The sequence below is a fragment of the Euleptes europaea genome, chromosome 5 (genome assembly GCF_029931775.1).
Source record: "Euleptes europaea isolate rEulEur1 chromosome 5, rEulEur1.hap1, whole genome shotgun sequence".
NCBI classification, from domain to species: domain Eukaryota; kingdom Metazoa; phylum Chordata; class Lepidosauria; order Squamata; family Sphaerodactylidae; genus Euleptes; species Euleptes europaea.
In genome coordinates this window covers 89,655,550-89,672,686 of record NC_079316.1, presented here as the reverse complement: position 1 = coordinate 89,672,686, position 17,137 = coordinate 89,655,550, and the positions used below count along the sequence as shown (strand labels likewise).

Here is a 17,137-nt window from a genome sequence, read left to right as displayed (position 1 = left end):
CTACCATCAATGTTGTGTGCGCACTACTGTCTTTTAATAGGTAGCGCACTAGGGGCACATCTGTTTGGGCTGGGCTATCCTTAAGTAATGGTAATAGGAATTTTTCCCGCGGGAGTGCATAAAGATCGCAGTGTAGTAAAACATGGGCTACCGATTCGGGTTACCTCTTTGTGAAAACACAGAGCCTCTCTTCGTAAGGGATTTTGATGGCTTTTGTCCTTCTATCCCACCACCTTGCTTCGAAGTTATTATCCAAGATTTCAGTGGGTGTTGTTCTCACAGCCTCTTAGAATATTAGACAGATGAAGCTGCCTTAATCCGAATCAGACTACTGGTCTGTCTAGCATGCACTGTATACCATGTCTGTCAAGACTTCCAAAATATTAGGCCAAGGTCTTTATCATTGATCCTTTCAACAGGAATTGCCAGGGCTGAATCTAGTCTCCCCCACTCCAAAAGGCCTGCTTGCTCCCAACAGGGATTAGCATCTTACCACACACATTACTAAAAGTTGGGACTTTTTATAAAATTAGTTGCCGACCGAGAGTTATTCTTTGCCTGCCTTGTCTCCAGCTGCTCAAGCAGTACGGCTTCTAGCCAGAGGCTCTCAACAGCTCCCAGATAGCTGAGGCTTGCTCTCCTCCAAGATAAGGGAAGACATTCTCAGAATAATGAACCAAAAAAACAAGGAAACAGCTGTTTTCCATGGGAATGAATCCTGAAGGAATGCAACAATGAGGAGGTTGTGTTTTGCAGGGTTTAACAGCGGTGCATGGCATGACAAGAGGGAAAAAGCTGTTCCTTGGGGTCTGGCATGGTGCTCAGTGACAGCTGGTTGAACTGCTAGAAGTAGCTGTGAACAACTGTTGAAACTGAGAGGAAAGAATGTGAACTAGGGTGACTGAAACGAAGGACCCTAAAATGCAGGTTCTTCAGATCGTCCACAGTACAATTCTTGTACATATATACCACATAAACATTTAAGCCAGGAGTGTCGAACTCAATTGTTATGAGGGCCAGATATGACATACATGTCACTTGGTCGGGCCGGGCCATGCCTTGCCAGCCCAGATTGAGAGTGTGTGGGGGAAGAATGGCTGCCTCAGCTGGCTCATGGGCCGGATAAGAGCTCTCAAGGGGCAGGATCAGGCCCGCGGGCCGTATGTTTGACACCCCTGATTTAAGCTAATGAAAAATCTCCCATCATAATAATGTGAGAGCCTTGTGACCTTTACCATATCATCTTGTTACCACTGTCATGCAACAGTCAAGAGATATCATTCAGCAAACATTTTCAGCTTTGGGGGGACACTGTGTTGCACAAATACTGCTCTGACCTTAAACAGGGGTATGTGGAAATTGCTTTTACACCATACACAAGCGCCAGAAGGACTTTTGCGCAAGTTGCGATTTGATTAGAATCCCAATTCCCTTAGCTGCTACCTTACATGTAGGCTTTTTAATTTCTCAAGCACAGACTGAAAGCATGAAAGCCAAACAGCCAAAGTTCAAAAAGTATATTTAGCTTAACACGTTAACAATTCCACAGTGCATACACTATACCAAACCTTAGTGAAAAAGGGAGACAGGTCCAGATAAGGGCTTCATAACTTCCTGAAGTTCCTCACCAAACCAACCAAAACATGCATATGTTCCAGCTCATCATCTGGGCTAAAATTATTCTGAAATTCTTCAATCTCACCATACAAGATCAGGATTCAATACCAGCTATGAAAGTCATCATTCTATGAATCCTGGCTTTGCAAAAATTAAGCCCACTTCTAGCTGTCAAAAGAGGCTTGAAAGTATTGTTTAAATATTACACGTTCTAGGGCAGTGGTCGACAAACCGTGGCTCGCGGGCCCATGCGGTTCTTTGGCCCCTTGAGTGCGGCTCTGCCACAGATTGGCCGATGCCGGGCCCGCCCCTCCAGCCGGGCCGCCCTCGGCGCTTGGCATGCTGGCCCTTGTAGTCCTCCCAGCCTCCTTTCCCAAAGTGGTCGGCGCTCCTGTGAACTACAGCCAACGGGAGGGCTGGCAGCTGACAAAAGGGCAGGGACAAGCCGCAGCCCGGGCGACGCAGGCTCAGTGGCGTCTGCCTGCCTACTTTCACTTTCTCCAGGGTTGCTCCTGGAGTCCCTTTTTATGCACACGCGTGGTTGGCAGGTGAGGAGCTGCGCACGCAATGGAGGCTTTTTTCCTTGCCCAGGGTGGTGTTTTTTTTTTTTTGTTTTTTTTGGCATGAGTCATTGGCTCGGGATCTTTTCTTGCTGGAGGGGTCGATCCTGCGGGGTGTGCGTTGATGCTTGCATTTTGCAAAAGCCCCCTTGCATGTCAGCACACTGGCAAATGCATTTTCTTCCTCGCCTCCTCTCTTGCATTCTCTTTTGCGGTGGGGTGGCATGGCTGGGGAGGCGTGGGCTGGGTCGAAGGCAGGCCCTTTGCAGGAAGGGGTTTTCCATATATATCTATTCTGTTAGTATCCAGGCTTTTCCTGCAGAGGAGAGCTCGTGTGGATCGGTATACACGGGATAATAAGTGTACTAGCAGTGGGGCGCTGGGGAATGTTTACACTCAATAGGAGGCTGACTCATGTATTGACATCTAGCTTGGGCCTTGGTGTGCAATTGGTTGTCTCAATGTTTGACATTTGGGTGGGGTTGTCTCTGAGCATGGGCAGAGGGCCTCGCTGGACTGAACAGAAATGGAAAAAAAGGGCTTCAGAGGCCTCTGGACTACACACAGCATACCTTTTTATTTGCAGAGGGGGAAAGTTTTACCTGCAGTTTGGTGACTTTCGAAGCTTGCGTGAGTAGAATCTCAGTTATCAATAAATAAGATCATTATTAAGTATGATAGCAAGTTTTATTCAGTGTACCTATAGTTTAATTAAGACTTAAAACTTTAATTAAAGTTTATTAAGTTAATAAACAGTGTACCTACCTATATAGTTTAAGAAATTTGGCTCTCAAAAGAATCTCAATCGTTGTACTGTTGATATTTGGCTCTGTTCACTAATGAGTTTGCCGACCACTGTTCTAGGGTATAGATTTTGGAGTACTTTCACTTGTAATTTTTTTTGGGGGGGGCGGGTAAGGTATTCACAAAGTACATGAAATCTTGCTTGTGATATATCGGTAGGATTAGGCCTGAACAGGCCAGCTGGTCATCAAAATTTGGTTTGTTTTTCAAAGATGGCCAGCATACTTCCATGCGGGCCCACAGCTACAATGAAGGGGGCTTCAAAATGTTCACTGTTTTTTACCTCACGCATCCAGATGCTGAACGGCCTCTGCCAGGAGTCCTTTTTCCCCAAATGGAGATATGCATTGAATAGGATGAGATAGATATAACGTTCCAAGTACTGCAAGCTCTTCAGCTGCAATGCATGCATCTCCTTCTCTTCCTTGGCAGTTTTGCCCTGTAATGAAACAGACAGTCGCATGAGTTCTGACATCACATAGCAGAATTTTTCATTTAGCCGCTCAAATTTTTCATTTAGCCACACTTGCCTTTGCTCAAATGCAACCCCACAGCAATCCACACAATGCCTCAGGGCCTTTTCTGAGGTTACTATCAAGCTGCTAGAACTGCTAAGGAGCAGCTCCTTCTTGAAACATGAAGAAAAAAACATTAGAAGGCACTGATCCTGTGAGAAAAGCCCACATGAAGACCCCGGTTTCCAGGAGGGGCAAAGCTCATGTGGGGAGAAGCTGCAATATGGGTCCCTATCTAGCCCATGAAACACTACATTCAATGTTGTAGCACTGAAGTAGTCAATGTTTGCCCAACTGATTTGTCCAGAAGCTTAGATAGGAAGAAAATACAGGGGGGATTGGGGAAGAGAAGAAGAGTTGGTTTTTATATCCTGCTTTTCTCTATCTTTTAGGATCTCAAAGCAGTTTACAATCACCTTCCCCTCCCCAGAATAGACACCTTGTGAGGCAGGTGTGGCTGAGAGAGTTCGGAGACAACTGTGACTAGCCCAAGGTCAGTCACCCAGCAGGCTTCATGTGGAGGAGTGGGGAAACAAACCCGGTTCACCAGATTAGTTCACTGCTCATGTGGAGGAGTGGAGAATCAAACCCAGTTCTCCAGATTAGAGTCCACCGCTCTTGACCACTACGCCATGCTGGCTCTCATGAGGTGGCTCCAATGCCACATTTCCATTTACTAGAGACTTTCACCAGCCAAGTATAACTTTTGTGGCACCATCATCCTGTAGCAGTCCAAAATGGTCCCCCAAATGCTGCTCCTAGGGGGCTCTAGGTGGTTGTTGTTGTTGAAGACATTATTGGAAAGAATTTGGAGCTGCCCCCTGTAGACTCTGCCATCCAAAAAGAATGCTTCATTGTAAATAATGAGGACTGATCCTGAAAGGCAATTAGTTTCAGCCTTAGATCATTTACACCAAGTAAAATCTCCAAGGGCTGCTTCATAGGTGATGGGCTGTATCTAACATTGCTAGCCCCGTTGCACGCATTGGTCTGACCGCATGGCAAGTCTCTGTGGCTGCATATATCTGATGGACAGTGATAGCAGAGAGTCTCTGCAACTGGGCTAGTATGAGGAGATGCTTACAAGCATTACAAGTTCACAAGGCTGGAAGAGACCACAAGGGCCATCCAGTCCAACCCCCTGCTATGCAGGTTCCCACAATCAAAGCACTCCCGACAGATGGCCATCCAGCCTCTGCTTAAAGACCTCCAAAGACGGGGACTCTACCACCCTCCGAGGCAGCACATTCCACCGTCAAACAGCCCTCACCGTCAGAAAGTTCTTCCTAATGTTTAGGTGGAATCGCTTTTCTCTTAGTTTAAATCCATTACTCCGTGTCCTAGTCTCTGGAGCAACCGAGAACAAGCTAGTTCCCTCATCAACATGACACCCCTTCAAATATTTAAACACGGCTATCATGTCACCCCTTAACAACCCCCATGTGATGTTGGCAGCTTCCCCATGGGGGTTGGCATCATAGGAGCCCTTGGAACCTCCTAAAGTCAACTGAGAATGAAGCCCTTCTTGTGCTGGGGATCCAACCTCATGGTAAGGTGCCTAAAACAAGAGCACATCTTGAACTTGGCAATCCAAGCTCTCATTAAACGGTGGCTTATACGAAAATCTTTCCACTTTTAAACACATGGCCTCCCTCAAATAGAAAATACAACAACAACAGCATTGTCTACTTTCACACACATACGCATAAAATTATATATGTACAACAAGGCTAGGAATAGGCATTCTAAGAGATTTCAAGCTATAAATGGTACCATTCTTTCATGTGATGTTTCTGTCCCTGACAGGCTCACAACCAAGAATTAGCCCCCTCCCAACTTCTGCCTTTACCCTGACCTCGGCCGAGCCATGACCGTACGCAGCCGTCACCGAGGTAGATATTTTGAGGGGCGTTTGGGTTTTTATTCATAGTTTCCAACTGAGGTGCAGGCGCGACCCGTTTTTCAGACTGAACTGATATTTAAGTAACCACTTAGCTATAAGTGGAAATGAGCAATTAGAGCTTGATAGAATAAAAACGCCACGCAGAACTGGAAAGATAAAAATAGACTTAACAGCTTGTGTAGTGTAGCCAGTCAGCTAACATTTAAAAAAAAATCAGCTCAAATCTGATACTCCTATCTAAGGGAAGGCAGTTCGTGACCTGTATTATAAGGCTGCCAAGTTCTCAAAGAATATTAAGTTCTTAAAAATACACGCAAAGCCTTTTATCAGCTCTGTCCATTCCTTGGAAAGTGTGATCTGGCCACAGCGACCCATGCCCTGAAAACATTCAAGTTAGCTGCTGTAATGTGCTTTACGTGGGACTGCCTTTTGAAAAATTCAATGGGTCCAACACTTCGTGGCCAGACTACTGTCAGGAGTTGGTTACAGGGGTTGTATCACCCTTGTGCCGAAAGATCTGCACTGGCTACCCATTTGCTTCCAGACAAAATTCAAAGTGCTTGCTCTTACGTTCAAAGCCATAAACGGCTTGAGGGAAGGGTAACTGGAGGACCATCTCCTCTCATACTGCCCAGTTCGCCAGTTAAGACCTGCCTCTCCAGCCCTGCTCTCTGTGCCCTCACCTTCAGAGATGAGGTAGGGAGTGACTAGAGACAGAGCTTTTTCTGTGGTGGCACCTCGCCGTTGAGGCTTTCCAGGCACCTACTTTACTATTTTTGAGGCACCAGGGTAAAAAAATACCTCTTTTTACCCTTGCTTTTAATTAGGTATTCATCCTAACAACTTTTTAATAGTCTGCTATGTTTCATGGATAGTTTTTATGCTAGTTTTATTTAAATGGCTTTTCAAAAATGGCTTGTGGTTTATACCGTGGTTTTTAATTGTATGCCCCTTCGAGCAGGACTCTGAAGAGGCAGCATAGAAATATTCTAAATATATAAAATAAATACTGATCACCTACTTTGTTTCTCAGAATCCAAGGCATTATTTTCTTCAGAATTAAAGTTGGCCCTCCCAAAAGGATATTTGTAAAGTGTATAAGAATTATAACTACCCACACGCCAGAAGTGCACACTCCTTGTGTCTTTAACAAGAATCTGTTCTGGGTATATTTTCCCTGATGCCAGGTAACTCTGCTACATCCTTGTACCAGGAGTGACTGAACCAATGCAGAGAGATGGCAGAATAACACAGATGGAAAATGACTGGAAGGATGCAAATCCAGAACAGTAAATCATTGAAGCCCCTTGCTGTGGACTGTACTCACTGAATGATACAGCAAGATGCTGCAAACTCTGCCATTATTAATCTATTTTGAATGGCAGGATGATCGAACATGCCTCCGTTTACATTTTAAAATGGTCACTTCCTTTGGTTTTTAAATGTTAAGCAGGAAGAAATAATAGGCAAGCCAAGCATCTCCAGAAAGTTGTAGGTCTCAAATGCACAGCTGGAAAACAGGCTCCCCTGTCAGCTACCCAAACAGGCTATAACCCAGATTTCCGAGAGCCATTTTGTTCTAATTAAACCCACCTGCAACATACATAATTTTAAAAATATCAGTGTCTAATGATAGTATTACAACGCAACAAATTTAAAAGCCTGCAGCAAACATATTCTGTGATCTCTCTTCCCTAAAAATTAATGGACCCATGGGACAGCTGCCAGGACATTATAATGAAATATCAGAGGGAGAGAACATAAAATTCATCATTTGTGGCAATCTGATCTTGCTTTGCCTTCCTGTGTTCCAGGCATCTGCTTTCCTACTTCCATTGAACTTCTGCAGAGTTCTGTCTCTTTTGTTAATTGCACAGTTCAACAGGGTGCAACATAGCTGGCCACCTGGTCACCTGAAGAGAATATGAATCGTCTTCCAGCAGTCAGGCAGGGCGGATATAAACCAGGGCTTTTTCCTGTTTGGCCACAAGTAATCAAAGGTGTGTGAGGCTAAATGTGGTCTATTATTGGGTTTCATTTGTTTTTTCTTTATCTCCAATTCCATATTAGTTGTAAGCTGGCCTTCCTCTTTCTTGCCAGTTTCCGTTATTGTTAAAAATGTTCCCATATACCTATTTCCTCTATTGTTTCCTATGATCCCTCTTTGTTTTTAGTATTTATGCAACCCTTCAGATTCATCTAGATTTCTTTCCTACAAGGGACTATTTCCTCTGTCTTCTGCAAACAGTGCCAATCCAAATAGGCAAGGGACCATTGCTCAGTGGTTGAATACCTGCTTTGAAAGCAGAAGGTTCCTGGTTCAGTTCCGGCATCCCCATAGAAAAGGTTCAGGTGGAGGAAGAAGAGGAGGAAGAGGAAGAAGAAGAGTTGGTTTTTATATGTCGACTTTCTCTGCCTTCTAAGGAGAATCAAACCGGCTTACCATCTCCTTCCCTTCTTCTCCCCACAACAGACACCTTGTGAGGTAGGTGGGGCTGAGAGAGTTCAGAGAGAACTGTGACTAAGCCAGGGTCATCCAGCTGGCTTCATGTGGAGGAGTGGGGAAACCAAACCAGTTCACCAGATTAGCATCCACCACTCATGTGGAGGAGTGGGGAATTAGACCTGGTTCTCCAGATTAGAGTCCTCTGCTCTTAACCACTAGTCTACGCTGGCATGCAGAAGACTTCTACTCAAGAACCTACAGAGCTGCTGCTAATAAAGAACAGACAATGCTGACCCTGAAAGACCAGTGGTCTGACTCATACACTGAATGCCATTTTTGGCCTTCCATTATTTATAAAATATGCATAGATCAAATGAGAGGAGTCCCACTTCAGCAAACTAAATAGTGCCATTTCTGAAGCACAGTCTACTGTTTCTCTATTCCAATGAGTCCCATCTTCCTCCCCATGTCTAATTCCCTTGACATGGGGACTGAAGTGCCCCAACGCATCTAGAGCAGGGCTATCACCTAGCTAGGCTTAAACTGACCCAGCTGATTTGTCCCCACACCCCTTTAGAATAGGTCAGACTGTAGCTTTTGCCATTTACTTGGAAATAAGTCCTACTGAAATCAATAGGAATGAATTCTGATTAAAGATTGGATTGCAAGATTTGCTATCTGTTAATGAGGACTGTTATACTGACATGCTTTTAACTAATAATTCGGGGTGCTTAAGGCAGGGGTGTCAAACTCAATTGTTACGAGAGCCACATATGACATAAATGTCACTTGGTCGGGCCGGGCCATGCCTTGACAGCCCAGATCGAGAGTGGGGAGGGGGCGTAGCTACCTCGACTAGCTCATGGGCTGGATAAGAGCTCTCAAGGGGCCGAATTCAGCCCCCGGGCCTTATGTTTGATACTTTTGGCTTAGGGTCCACTGAAAATTGGTAGGAGTTGGAAACGGTTCACACATACACGCATGTACATCATTCAAATACTCTATAAGAGAAAGTTTACTGGAATCTGAACATATAACCTCAATTCAAGATTCACTACCTGTTAATGAACGCTGTTACACACGCTGTTACACTGACATGTATTTAACTAATAATTCGGAATGGTTAGTCTTCACCTAACTGAAAACCCATTTTATATACAAAGGACAGGCTAGCTATAGATATAACATTCACACTATCGAAAAGTAAGTGCCAGAACGAGCTCTCCAAAAGATATGATGGGTATTCAAAAATTCCAATTCCACTGAAAAGTTTAAGGACTGTATAGATGAAAGTCCATGCCAAAGCTTTCTAAGGACCATCACGGCGTACTTCTTATGCATACTTGGCTAAGTGGAAGCAGGGTATACTGAAAATTGGGAGAGTTGGAAATGGTTCACACATGCATGTACATCATTCAAATACTCTATAAAGACGGGTTTACTGGAATCTGAACATATGAACTCTATTCAAAATAGAGTCGTTGAGATGATGTGAGATGCTATGAAAAATCCTATCCCGGTAATGGCCCATTCACACATGCATGCAATCCCTTGATGTTGCACCTATCCAAAGGTGAAATTGGAGGTGTGAATGAACGCTTACTTCCACATACATGTGTTTGGGAATAAACAATCTCTGGAAAACTGCCCGTTTGACCCAAGCATATATGGGATGGAATCGGCTGTTTGAAATCTATATCTATTTATAACCTGCCCCATCTAAATTAGCCTTTGTTAACTGTGATCCCATATTCTGACTTCTTTCCTTTCCTCCTTCCAGTTCTGTATTCCACTGAACTGTAAAGCTCAGCTTTTTGTGATGCATTTGGTTACCCAAGCAACTCATATGACATCACCGGCAATACTAAAACAAAGTGAGGAGTACAAGTTTGCATTCCTATATCACAAAATTAAGAGAACACCATCCAGGGTGTCTGCATGTGTGTTTGTTTGAAGAGCATGAAAAAAACACCAAGAATTTCTTGCCCCAGCAGCCAAAAAGAACGACCTAGTGGATCTATTTTAAGACAGGTGTTAAGAGACATGGGATGGCAATTCTGCCTTGAATCACGTTTATTGGACAGTTCGCAGCACTTCAAAGCAGCTTTATTTATATGTGGCTGGACCTCAGATAACACTCACCTATCAAAAAAGTATCTCTGGGGAACTGGTTGAGCTGATGGTTTAAAATGGCAGATTATTTCTAGTGTAAGGTGTGTTTGCTTGGCGTGGAGCTTGTGTGTGTGTAAAGTGCCATCAAGTCGCAGCCGACTTATGGCGACCCCTTTTTGGGGGGGTTTTCATGGCAAGAGACTAACAGAGGTGGTTTGCCAGTGCCTTCCTCTGCACAGCAACCCTGGTATTCCTTGGTGGTCTCCCATCCAAATACTAACAGATTAATGGTCGTCGTCTCTTGGGGGAGGGGGAGTCTGGGCCTTGTTCCTAAGAAAACCCAACGCACAAAGAAGTCTCCACTGCCCTTCAAGGGTCACACTTCCCTCATTTCATGTTATTCACACCTGGCAAGCTGCAGCGTCACTAACTGGAGTATACAAAGAAACCCAAGAGAGTCTCTCTACATAAACACAGTTACGTGAATAGCCTGTTCTGTTCCTTTTGGGCACTGCATTTGTGAGCTGCTAATCACATCAGTATGTAGGCCAGCACATTTCTGCAAATAACTCATTTGGATTTTTTTTAATCACAGAAATTGTTAAACATTTACTTCTAAGAATTTGAAACAACAGCCTATGTAAGAAGGAAGGTTTCGACATTTACCTTTGGAGCAACAGCTTTGGTCATGCTCAGCCTATGCGGTCGAAACAATACCACACATAATTTTGCAGTGTGAATTTTATACTGATATAAGAACTACTATCATCTCTCCTCTGTTAGCTCGTCTTGAGCAAACAAGTTATTACCCGAGGTCTACAGAGCTAGCTCAGATTAGATACCTGCTGGAAGATAAGGAGGCTCATGTGTCGTATGCTGTGACAAAATTTTGTCATTTGGCCATTAAGAAAAGCAACAATTTAGTAAGAAAGAAGGATGGTTAATAACCTTTTATATAAAGTAAAATCATGTGCTGAAGTGAAGGTTTACATAATTTATCTACAGCACACTGAGGTTTGCTGTATAGGTCTCTTACATTTAACTAGGTACATATTTGGTTACAGATGTACATAATTTTTACTTTTATGGTGGTTTATGTAATTTTTTTTAAAGCAGCTATGGCTGGTTTTAAAGGAAATGGGTGTGCCACTACATCTGATCATTTTGATGCGCAACCTGTACTCTGGACAAGAGGCCACAGTTAGAACAGAATATGGAGAAACAGAATGGTTTCCAATTGGCAAAGGTGTCAGACAATGATGTATTTTATCTCCCTATCTCTTCAATCTATATGCAGAACATATAATTAGGAACGCTGGGTTAGATTTAGATGAAAGTGGAGTGAAAATTGGAGGGAGGAACTTTAATAATTTGAGATATGCTTGATGACACTACATTATTGGCAGAAAATAGTGAAGATTTGAAATGACTACTGCTGAAAGTTAAAAGAGAAAGTGCCAAAGCAGGACTACAGCTGAACATCAAGAAAACAAAAGTAATGACTACAGGAGAATTACACAACTTTAAGGTTGACAATGAGGAAAGTGAAATTGTTCAAGACTTTCTATTCCTTGGCTCCACCATCAACCAAAAGGGACACTGCAGCCAAGAAATCAGAAGGAGATTGAGACTGGGAAGGGCAGCCATGAAGGAGCTAGAAAAGATTTTGGTGTAAGGATGTGTCACTGGCCACCAAGACTAGATTAATTCATGCCATCGTATTCCCTATTACTATGTATGGGTGTGAAAGCTGGACAATGAAGAAAGCTGATAGGAAGAAAATAGATTCCTTTGAAATGTGGTGTTGGAGGAGAGTGTTACGGATTCCATGGACTGCCAAAAAAACAAATCAGTGGGTTATAGATCAAATCAAGCCTGAACTGACCCTAGAAGCTAAAATGACTAAACTGAGGCTGTCGTATTTTGGTCAGGTCATGAGACGACAAGAGTCACTGGAAAAGACAGTCATGCTAGGAAAAGTTGAGGGCAGCAGGAAAAGAGGAAGACCCAACAAGAGATGGATTGACTCAATAAAGGAAGCCACAGCCTTCAATTTGCAAGATCTGAGCAAGGATGTCAAAGATAGGACATTTTGGAGGACTTTCATTCATAGGGTCACCATGAGTCGGAAGCGATTGATGGCACTTAACACACACGTAATTTTTTTAGCATGGATTATTGATTGCATTTTATATAAGCATCGATTTAAGACTGTATTTTATACATGTGCTGGTCTATGACCGTAACAACGATAAACTAATTATTTACATAGCTGCAGCCATTCAGAAAGTTGATTACCCGCAGCCGGCTTCAGAACCTTAACTTATAGGCTAATTGAAATGATTTATAATTACGCTACCACAACACTTCCAATTAAGAGTTTATAGGCTTATTAAAAAATTTAAATCCCTATTATGTAAAATATACCTCAGTTAGGAAACTTGAGTGATAAAATAGCACACAGGCTGTTATTATTTTGAGGTATCATAAAAAGCAGGTGCAAGGCCATAAAAAAACCCACACACCCTTTCTGAAGGGAAAGAGTCGCCTTAGCTTCTCTGCCCAACAATATGCTGTATTGTCCACCGATTGATATATTTTTGCTAACTGTTAGCTTGTATGGGTGGAGCAGGAGAAGGGGCCAGATGAAAAATTTGTGGCGCTACTGTCACAGATTTCAAAATTTCCATTTGCTTATCCCATTCCTCTAATAATTTGAGCTCAGTCTCACAGCCTTTGTCTGTTACCAAAATGTACCCAAATGGAAGCAAAATGTACCCAATAGGTAGAAATATCTTAGCCACTTCACTCAGTTTCATCTGTAATTTGTATGTTTTTTTTCCTCCTGGGACTCTTGAGGGTTGAATTGTTTAGGAGAGACTGACTGTAAACTGAAGGATTACCTTTCTATCCCAAATGCCTCAGAGGGTCCAAGCTGCAAAAATCAAGTGCTTCCCTGCACAAGGAGCAAATTTAAGGGGATTCTAAAAATAATTCAAAGCAGGCAACAGAAGGAGAAACTTGCAAAAAGCAGCAAAATAACTAGGCAAAGCTCTGAACTCTAGCCCCGGGGACTGTAAATGGGTGGGGGGGGCTCATATTTTTGAATGCACTTCCATGTAGAAATGTTCTGAATGCAATGAAGTGTTGGGGGGAAAGTTTAGTATAGCCCTCTTACTTATTTGCAGTCTAAAGCAGAAAGCTTAGATCTTCCATCATCTTAGCTGCAAAATCATTGCAGATAAATATATAAGTGTATGTGTATGAAATTTGAATCAAGGGAACGTAAGAAGATATTCACTTTGGTGTCAATTTGCTGCATAAAAGATGGATTTTTCAAGGAAAGAGTTTAGAAGAGACCCATCCCAACGGGGGTGGGGGGGGAAACATCCTGACAATTTGTTAAAAATTAATCAGGCTGGATTTATTTAAAGAACAAAAATAGGCAAGCAAGGCAAAGGATATTAGGACATGCGCTTAGTATCTTAGTATTCTTTCAAGTCTGCTAAAGCCATTCATTTCTCTTAGCAGACAATCCGTCTGCTACACACTGAAGTTATATGTCTTTCTACTCAAAAGGGCTGGAAGCCATTCGAATCCAGAAAGGACCTCCTTTCTCCTTGAACCAACAGGGGCCTCCAGTCTATCATTCTCGAAGATCTTTAGTGTAGATTGTCATACCTCACCCGCAAGCAAGATAAAAATGCTGGTGTAAGCCTATCTGGGGAAACATATTTTCTATGAAAGCTTCACACTTGATACTGCTGAAAGCTTCAATGTGAGTTAGAGCTTATGTAATACTTAAGCTGCATTCTCAAAAACTATTCGCTCTCGCCCAAAATATTAGGGAAAGCAAGGGGGCAGGGAATAATGCCCTTTCAGCCAAGATGTGGTATGTGACGGTAATTCATTGTAGCTAGACAGGCTCCAGATGTTGTTTGAAGATTAATGTCTTTGTATTCCAGTGAAATCCAGGCAACAAAGTGCACCAGCAATATTTCCTAGACATACACCAGAGAGCCCATGGCTGGATCCCATTTGGCCTACTGCTCCTGCACAAACTTCTTGCTTCTTCAAAGACCAATGCATGACAGAACGGGGCTCACTCTGCAAGGGTTAATTTGCTATTAAAAAAGAGGGGGTAGATTTGACTGTCAGCAGCCCTCTAAGGAGGTCACCAAAGTCTGTGGCATTTAAAAAGCAGTATCGGCTCTTCTCACCCAAACACCTAACTGTCCTCTCACCCAGAAGGACAATATAAACTTGCAAGGAAATGAGGATTTGTAAAATGCCCCAAAGTGAAAAAGACATGCTGAAATCTCAGATAAGAGAGTTATTCTTCCTTATCTGAATCACCTATGAGCAAGGCACTCCATAAACAACACAGGTCTCTCTATATTCTTTGTACTTTTAAACTGCTTTTTTAAAAAAACCATCATACTTTTGTTAGGAGAAAGGAGTGGCCCATGAAGTTCCAACTATCTCTGGTGTATGGGAGCAACTTAAGTAAACTTTTGATCTGGTTAACATTGTAATACAGCTTGGCTTTTTTGCAGGAGTCAATAAAATCTTCCAGATATACAACCATGTTGGTGCCATTATCCTCTTTGGGTTCTCCTTATGGGAAAATATAGCATAGATGTCATCTTTTGGAAGCTAGTGAGGGACAACTCTGTCTTTGGTCAATTGTTCGACTGGACAGTCTTCTAGCTCTACTTCTAGAGATGAGAAGTGCAAAGTGAGCTGCGGCTCACTAGCAGAGCACATGCTTTCATGTACTACTAGTAGGAGTAGAAGTAGAAACAGAAAAAGTAGTAGAAGAAGAAGAGCTGGTTTTTATACCCCACTTTTTCTCTACCTTAAGGAATCTCAAAGCAGCTTACAATCACAATCCTTTCCTCTCCCCACAACAGGCACCTTGTGAGGTAGGTGAGGCTGAGAGAGTTCTGAGAGAACTATGACTAGCCCAAGGTCACCCGGCACGCTTCATGTGGAGGAGTGGGGAATCAAACCTGGTTCTCCAGATCAGAGCCCACCGCTCTTAACCACTACAGCATGCTGGCTCTCATGTAGGTCCTAGGTTCAACAAGCGGCAACTTTAACAAGATATGAATTTTTTTTCTTTTCTCCTCTTTGAGAGCTTTTTTAGTCATAAAAAGAGTAATAAGAGTTGTTTTAAATAAATATAAATAAGGCACAAGTCCTTGGGAGCCAAAACATTTTGGCGACTGTACTACCCACCAAGTACTACCCACCATGTAGCACATATGCCATCTCTTGATTTTCCCTGTAGAGCCCTGAGCTCTGGAGCAAGCAGCAATACCAAGCAGACAAAGGGGTGGGGCCTGTACCTAGGCCCTAGCTCTGTCCGTGGCCTCTCCTGTTCCTCTCCATGTATTCCACCAACTGCTACCACTGCCTGTGGGGCCCTTGTAGCAAGATGGGCCACCCATGCTCTTTATGTTGAGCCCATTCCAAAATCAAAACTGAAATTTGGTCTTTAGAAGAGTACATTAATTTTCCCCCACTTATTTACCTCATTTATACTCCAATTTTCTCACCAAGGGAGACCCGAAGTGGCTTACATCATTCTCTCCTCCTCCATTTACCCTCACAACAGCCCTGTGAAGTAGGCTCGGTTGAGAGTATGCAACTGGCATAAGGTCAGCCAGCAGAGTAGGGATCTGAACCTGGGTCTCCCAGATCTTAGTCCGACACACTTACCACTCTACTCTGCTGACTCTCCAAACTGTCAGATTTATCAACTACTACAGTGGACTGCTGGAAAGTGGCAACGGCTTTTGAGGGCCAGCATAGTGTAATGGCTAGACTGTAGATGCGGAAACCCCTAGGTCAAACCTATTTAAACTTCCAGTCAACATGGCTAAAGATGGTCCTTCATAAAATGGCTTCCAAGATCTGACAAGAGCGAGCTAGCCTGGGCTAACCAGGTAAATGCCACATGAAACACAGATCACAGGAATTAGGAGCACCTCTGCTTTTGGCCACCTCAGTGGTACTAGCTCACAGCGATTACGCAGCAGAGAAAGGGCAAAAATCTGCCTTAAACATCATTAAATTTTTAAGAACTAACAGAGGGCATTATTTTCCAGCCGCTCTTAAGCTTTACCAAGTGAAAACACTGGCACAACTGACATATGGGACTTTACTTGGGCCACCTTCATCTACTTTTGGCCCACTGGAGCAGGTTCAATCTAAATTCTTGAAAGCAGCCCTCCATTTACCTCGTTGCATATCAAATGCTACTGCTAGACTGGAGGCAGGACTGGTGAGGGTGGAGGCAAGGGTCCGTACTACTTCCATTATTCTTTGGCTCAAATTACCGTAAATCTTATCCCTCAAGGGCTGCTACCCCTGCTTCTACAGGATAAGTTCCAGTCAACATGGCTAAAGATGGTCCTTAATAAAATGGCCTGCCTGGGCCTTTCTCCACCTACCCTGTAAGCCATGCGCATACATCAAGCATTAAGTTTCTTGAAGCAAAGGGTGGAAGACATTGAACTAGGGCTGTCGATTCGGTTCGGCCAGAACTGAAAAACAGCCGAATTTCCCCTGATTCGGCAGTTTTTAGTTCGGGACGAACCGAACTCAAAAATGGCAGGAAACCGGGGGAGCCGAATTCAGCGAGTTCGGGAGTTCATGAATAAATCCGGCAAATTCGGGGCCGTCAGTAAGCAGCATAACCCTCAGTAAGCAGCATTCTCCTCCCCCGGCCAATCGGTGGCCAAGCTGGGTCTTTTTCTGGCCAATCAGTCAGGATTGAGTACTGGAGGAATCAGCTGATGAGCGGCTGGCCGGGGAGAGAGAGAGAGTGAGAGAAATCCTTGTGTGTGTGTGTGTGGGGGGGTGCTTGTGCACATTCACTCCTTTCCGTGGCTGCAGGGGGCGCATTTTTGGAGGTAAAGACCCCAAACTTTCAGAGGAGCTTTAGACGAGCCTTCTTAAGAGACCCCCCAAGTTTTGTAGACTTTGGGTCAGGGGGTCCCGAGATACGGGCTCCACCCCTTTCCCCTCCCCCCCTTTTCCATTTCCGTGGCTGCAGGGGGTGCTTTTTTGGGGGTGCAGCCCCCAAACCTTCAGGATATCTTCAGACAAGCCTTCTTAAGAGACCCCCCCCCAAGTTTTGTAGACTTTGGGTCAGGGAATCCCGAGATATGGG

General features: G+C 43.7%; 1 protein-coding gene across 1 annotated transcript in view; it reads right to left on the bottom strand.

Moving 5' to 3' along the window:
- Positions 1–17,137, bottom strand: part of PALD1 (phosphatase domain containing paladin 1) — a 138,856-nt gene that overhangs the window by 15,114 nt on the left and 106,605 nt on the right. Inside the window, exon 19 of the mRNA XM_056850237.1 lies at positions 3,265–3,420. Within this exon, the coding sequence (XP_056706215.1) occupies positions 3,265–3,420 (156 nt within the window). The remainder of the gene's footprint in view (positions 1–3,264; positions 3,421–17,137) is intronic.